The sequence below is a fragment of the Oncorhynchus gorbuscha genome, linkage group LG11 (assembly GCF_021184085.1).
Source record: "Oncorhynchus gorbuscha isolate QuinsamMale2020 ecotype Even-year linkage group LG11, OgorEven_v1.0, whole genome shotgun sequence".
In the NCBI taxonomy this organism is placed as follows: domain Eukaryota; kingdom Metazoa; phylum Chordata; class Actinopteri; order Salmoniformes; family Salmonidae; genus Oncorhynchus; species Oncorhynchus gorbuscha.
Window position 1 is genome coordinate 69,778,521 of NC_060183.1, and position 6,510 is coordinate 69,785,030.

The 6,510-nt window shown below is 45.3% G+C and overlaps 1 protein-coding gene across 1 annotated transcript in view; it reads right to left on the reverse strand.

Moving 5' to 3' along the window:
• LOC123989329 (lipoxygenase homology domain-containing protein 1-like) overlaps nt 1-3,353 on the reverse strand; it is a 16,810-nt gene extending 13,457 nt beyond the window's left edge. The window contains exons 1-4 of the mRNA XM_046290268.1: nt 3,188-3,353; nt 2,054-2,263; nt 1,693-1,819; nt 1,230-1,438 (exon numbers count right to left, since the gene is read on the reverse strand). Of these exons, the coding sequence (XP_046146224.1) occupies nt 1,230-1,438; nt 1,693-1,819; nt 2,054-2,263; nt 3,188-3,319 (678 nt within the window). The 5' untranslated portion in view covers nt 3,320-3,353. The remainder of the gene's footprint in view (nt 1-1,229; nt 1,439-1,692; nt 1,820-2,053; nt 2,264-3,187) is intronic.
• Nucleotides 3,354-6,510: the final 3,157 nt, after the last annotated feature.

Genomic DNA, 6,510 nt, shown 5'->3' on the forward strand with positions numbered 1-6,510 from the left:
AGTCAATGAACAGCATTCTCACATAGGTGTTCCTTTTGTCCAGGTGGGAAAGGGCAGTGTTGAGTGCAATAGAGATTGTGTGATCTGTGGATCTGTTTGGGCGGTGTGCAAATTGGAGTGAGTCTAAGGTTTCTGGGATGATAGTGTTGATGTGAGCCATGACCAGCTTTTCAAAGCACTTCATGGCTACAGACGTGAGTGCTACGGGTAGTCATTTAGACAGGTTACCTTGGTGTTTTTCGGCACAGAGACTATGGGGGTCTGCTTGAAACATGTAGGTATTGCAGACTCGGCCAGGGACGGGTTGAAAATGTCAGTGAAGACACCTGCCAGTTGGTCAATGCCTGCTCGGAGTACACGGCCTGGTAATCCGTCTGCGGCCTTGTGAATGTTGACCTGTTTAAAGGTCTTACTCACATCGGCTACGGAGAGCGTGATCACACAGTCGTCCGGAACAGCTGGTGCTCTCATGCATGCTTCAGTGTTGCTTGCCTCGAAGCGTGCACAGAAGTAATTTAGCTCGTCTGGTAGGCTCGTGTCACAGGCAGCTCGTGGCTGGGCTTCCCTTTGTAGTCCGTAATAGTTTGCAAGCCCTGCCACATCTGACGAGCGTTGGAGCATAGTGTAGTACGATTCGATCTTAGTCCTGTATTTACACTTTGCATGTTTGATGGTTCGTCGGAGGGCATAGCGGGATTCCAGGGTTAGAGTCCAGCTCCTTGAAAGCGGCAGCTCTGCCCTTTAGCTCAGTACGGATGTTGCCTGTAATCCATGGCTACTGGTTGAGGTATGTACGTACGGTCACTGTGGAGACAATGTCATCGATGCATTTATTGATGAAGCTGGTGACTGATGTGGTGTACTCCTTAATGCCATCGGATGAGTCCCGGAACATATTCCAGTCCGTGCTAGCAAACCAGCCCTGTAGCTTAGCATCTGCGTCATCTGACCACTTCCGTATTGAGCGAGTCAGTGGTACTTCCTGCTTTCGTTTTTGCTTGTAAGCAGGAATCAGGAAGATAGAATTACAGTCAGATTTACCAAATTGAGGGCGAGGGAGATCTTTGTACACATTTCTGTGTGTGGAGTAAAGGTGGTCTAAAGTCACCTCTGGATGGCTCTCCTAGAATGTTTCATGTAAATGCATCATAATGCAGAAACTGCATTGGCCCAACTCTTTAAATACATGGCTCTGTTGGCATCTATTTCAGTCCATTTCAACTACTTACCTCCACTTTTTTAATCTCACCAACGTCAGCTCCATGAGCCTCGAAGGACTCCAGAGACCCAGACTCAAAGCACTTCTTCCCCGCAGGCAGGTCCAGCCACAGCCTCTGTGTCTGGGTGTGGTTTGGCCCCATGATGATCACATAGACCCTGCTGCAGGTACTGGCATCGTTTTCTTCCCCCGTGGAAATGGTGAAGTGGTATGGAATGACTGCAGAGACACAAGGTAATGTGTTTGATTGTATGTGTAAGGGTGAGCAACTGTTTCTCCAAACTCTGCCTCTACAAAGCAGAATGCAAATAAAGACTTTTGTCTGGAGTTATCAATCAGCTCATTGCAATGTATGAAACTGGTGAAATTCAGTCTTTTTTCATAACTCTTTTTTTGTCAATGTGTGTGTGCTGGGGGAGGGGGTTGTGAATGGATGTGTGTGTTTATATTAACAGTAGTGTGTGTTTACTGACTGGTGCTCTCCTTTTGGACGTCCTCCCCCTTCTTCTTCTTCTTGTTCATGTTGCTGTCCACACTCTTCATGATCAGGGCTGAGCTCTTCTTACTGCCCTGGATAGTCTCCCTCTCCCCCTCGTAACCCTGAGAGAATACTCACAGATTTACACACACACACACACACACACACACACACACACACACACACACACACACACACACACACACACACACACACACACACACACACACACACACACACACACACACACACACACACACACACACACACACACACACACACACACACACACACACACACACACACACACACACACACACACACACACAAAGGCCAAAAGGCCTCTATAACAGTACCTTGACATAGAACATCCTTTCGATGCGTCTGTCCTCTCTCTTTCTGGACAGCCAGCGCTCACACAGGAACAGGAATACCTCCTCCGTATCCTCGTCAACCACCTCCACCTGGTCCAGGTACCAATCAGCACTCATCATGCTGTTGTCATGGCGAATCTTCATTCTAAACACCTGACCCAGGTCCACCGCCTCAATGGTGAACTTATCCACCTGGAATAGAAGGCAGCGGCTCATACACTGAGTATACAAAATGTTATGGAGACCTGCTCTTTCCATGACAGACTGAATCAAGGTGAAAGCTATGATCCCTTATTGATGTCACCTGTTAAATCCACTTCAATCAGTGTAGATGAAGGGGAGGTTAAAGAATGATTTTTAAGCATTGAGACAATTTTGACATGGATTGCATGTGTGTTCCATTCAGAGGGTGAACAGGCAAGACAAAATATTTAAGTGCCTTTGAACATGGTAAGGTAGTAGGTGCCAGGTGCACCGGTTTGTGTCAAGAACTGCAATGCTGCTGGGGTTTTCACCCAGACTGCTGGGGTTTCCTGTATGTATCAATGGTCCACCACCCAAAAGACATCCATCCAACTTGGCACAACTGTGGAAAGCATAGGAGTCAAGGGCAAAAGGAGGGGGGTGTTCTTAATGTTTTATACACTCAGTGTATACTGCCTCAAAACTATTGTACAATTTTATGCTGTGATGCAAAAGCCAATAAACATTCACATGAATGACAGAAAGGCCTAGTAAGGGATACGTAGTCAGGGATATGTAGTCAGGGATACGTAGTCAGGGATACGCAGTCAGGGATACGTAGTCAGGGATACCTAGTCAGGGATACGTAGTCAGGGATACGTAGTCAGGGATCAGGGATACGTAGTCAGGGATACGTAGTCAGGGATTAGTCAGGGATACCTCAGGGATTAGGGATACGCTCAGGGATTAGGGGGATACGTAGTCAGGGATACCTAGTCAGGGATTAGGGATACCTAGTTCAGGGATACCTAGTTAGGGATACCTAGTCAGGGATACCTAGTCAGGGATACCTAGTCAGGGATACCTAGTCAGGGATACCTACTCAGGGATACCTAGTCAGGGATCCGGTAAGGTCTGTATTCTGTCTCTTACCGCTCCTCTCTCAAACTTGTTGCCGTTGGTCTCAGACTTGCTGAGTTTGCGCTCGCCAGTGTCTCCCAGGTCTCCGTAGATGGTCAGGAAGACATTGGCATCGGTGCCTGCGTCGTAAACATCGCCCGTCATCACAGACACTTTGTAAGTGTGAGCTACGGGCAGAGATGGGCACAGATAACAGATAAGAAAACACAGATAGACAACCCACAGACGGAAGGCATAACAATGTACTGAAGTGTTCAAATGGGAACAAATTACCGACACTCTGCGTGACTGCAGAGGAGAAAGAGACCAATTTAAGCAGAAAACTGCCTCATTATTTACTTGGCAGACAAAGAGTCTGACAAACAAAGAGGTGCATTCTGCTGTAATGGCCAGCCTCCAGTGTGTATGTGTGTGTGTGTGTGTGAATCTTCCATCTCAGCGTGTGTGTGTGTGTGTGTGTGTGTGTGTGTGTGTGTGTGTGTGTGTGTGTGTGTGTGTGTGTGTGTGTGTGTGTGTGTGTGTGTGTGTGTGTGTGTGTGTGTGTGTGTGTGTGTGTGTGTGTGTGTGTGTGTATTTGTTTGCGTGTTAGCACCAGCTGGTGTGTTTATGCGAGGGTGTGTGCTTAGGCCTAAATGTGTGTGTGCGTGCATGTGTTAGCGTGTGTTTGCATGTGTCTGTGTGTACGCACTCTCCAGTGCATCTTCCACCTCAACCTCGCTGACTTTCAGGGTACCATCTCGTAGTAGTTTCTCCGTTATGATGTCAGAAGGTACTAACTCTCTCACTGTTTCTCCATCATCCTCCGACTTGGCCAGCCAGCGCTCACATGGGAAGATAATAGTCTCCGACCCCTAGAGAAAGACAGAGCAGCAGTGTGTGACTGAATACACTCCAGGTCTCTCCAAGAGGAGAAAAGCACCACCTTGTGACTAAAAATGGTATTATTTTGATATATACTAGTGAAGATGGGTGTAGTTTTACCCTTCCCCTAGACACTGGCCTTAGATCAGTTATTTGGACATTTGACCTAATGGTTGAGGTTAGGATTTGGGGAGGGTAAGCTGATTATAGATCTGTAACTGAGTAACAGAGTAGCCTTTCTCCTGTGTACCTTCCCCTTCCTCAGCAGTCGTCTGATCTCCACTCTGTCCAGGTGCCAGCCTCCGTTTAGCCCTCTGTTGTCATGACCAATACGGATCTTCTCTATGACATCACCCACGTCCTCCAACTCCACAATGTTACAGAAACATCATCATCATCATCATGAGGAACATTCTCATCATCCACATCATCCACATCCTTATCATCCTCATTCCAGAATAATATTTTCCCTACACAGCGGTCTGCTCTTTACATTGTCTTATGGGTGACTACTGTCTGGTCGTACCTCAACGATGAACATGTCCTCAGCTCCCCTCTCAAAGTACATGGTCCTCTCCCTCTTGTTGACACAGAGAGACCTCTGCTGGGTGCACACCCCATCTGGGCCGTAGAGCACGATGAACACATCGGCGTCTGTACCCGCTGCAAACAGGTCACTGGTGAACGTCTTGATCTCATAGGGCACAACTGTGACAGAGGAAAAACAAGGCTTAGGGTATGATATATCATTAGTGATGGGGGAAAAATATTGATACAGTTATATTGCAATATCAATTTGTAAAAAAATATATATTGTATATTCACAGGGTACCTGTACCAGTCAAAAGTTTGGACACACCTACTCATTTAAGGGTTTTTCTTTATTTTTACTATTTTCTACCTTGTGGAATAGTTGTGAAGACATCAAAACTATGAAATAACACATATGGAATCATGTAGTAACCAAAAAAGTGTTAAACAAATCCAAATATATTTTACATTTGAGAATTTTCAATGTAGCCACCCTTTGCCTTGATGACAGCGTTGCACACTCTTGGCATTCTCTCAACCAGCTTCATGAGGTAGTCATCTGGAATGCATTTCAATTAACAGGTGTGTCTTGTAAAAAGTACATTTGTGGAATTTCTTTCCTTCTTAATGCATTTGAGCAAATCAGTTGAGTTGTGACAAGATAGGGATGGTAAAAGACCAAGTCCATATTATGTCAAGATCACCTCAAATAAGCAAAAAGAAATGACAGTCCAACATTACTTTAAGACTTGAAGGTCAGTCAATTCAGAAAATGTCAAGAACTTTGAAATTTTCTTAAAGTGCAGTCGCAAAAAAACATCAAACGCTATGATGAAACTGGCTCTCATGAGGACCACCACAGGAAAGGAAGACCCAGAGTTACCTCTGCTGCAGAGGATAAGTTCATTAGAGTTAACTGCACCTTAGATTTCAGCCTAAATAAATGCTTCACAGACACATCTCAACATTAACTGTTCAGAGGAGACTGCATGAATCAGGCCTTCATGGTTGAATTGCTGCAAAGAAACCACTACTAAAGAACACCAATAAGAAAGGACTTGCTTGGGCCAAGAAACACGAGCAATGGACATTAAACCAGTGGAAATCTGTCCTTTGGTCTGATGAGTCCAAATCTTAGATTTTTGGTTCCAATCGCTGTGTCTTTGTGAGACACAGGGTAGGTGAACGGATGATCTCCGCATGTGTGGTTCCCACCGTGAAGCTGGGTGGAGGAGGTGTGATGGTGTTGGGGTGCTTTGCTGGTAAGACTGCCAGTGATTTATTTAGAATTCAAGGCACACTTAACCAGCATGGCTACCACAGCATTCTGCAGCGATACGCAATCCCATCTGGTTTGCTTAGCTCATTTGTTTTTCAACAGGACAATGACCCAAAACACACCTCCAGGCTGTGTAAGGGCTATTTGACCAAGAAGGAGAGTGATGGAGTGCGGCATCAGATGACCTGGCCTCCACAATCACCGTACCTAAACCCAATTGAGATGGTTTGGGATGAGTTGGACCGCAGAGTGAAGGGAAAGCAGCCAACAAGTCCTCAGCATATGTGGGAACTCCTTCAAGACTGTTGGAAAAGCATTCCAGGTGAAGCTGGTTGAGAGAATGCCAAGATTTTCCAAAGCTGTCATCAAGCCAAAGGGTGGATACTTTTGATGTCTTCACTATTGTTGTACAATGTAGAAAATAGTAAAAAATAAAGAAAAACCCTTGAATGAGTAGGTGTGTCCAAACTTTTGAACGGTAGTGTACATATATTATATTATTTTTAATAGTTTTGGTTTCTGTAGGTAGCTTGTTCTCCATCTTCTTTTTAAATGCTGAGCCAACATGTTTTCAGCACTTTTATTTCCCTGACTGATCAAAACTCATTTTGTCATGCTCTCTCTTGTCTCTCTGTAGCAGACAATCACAATAAATTGCAGTATC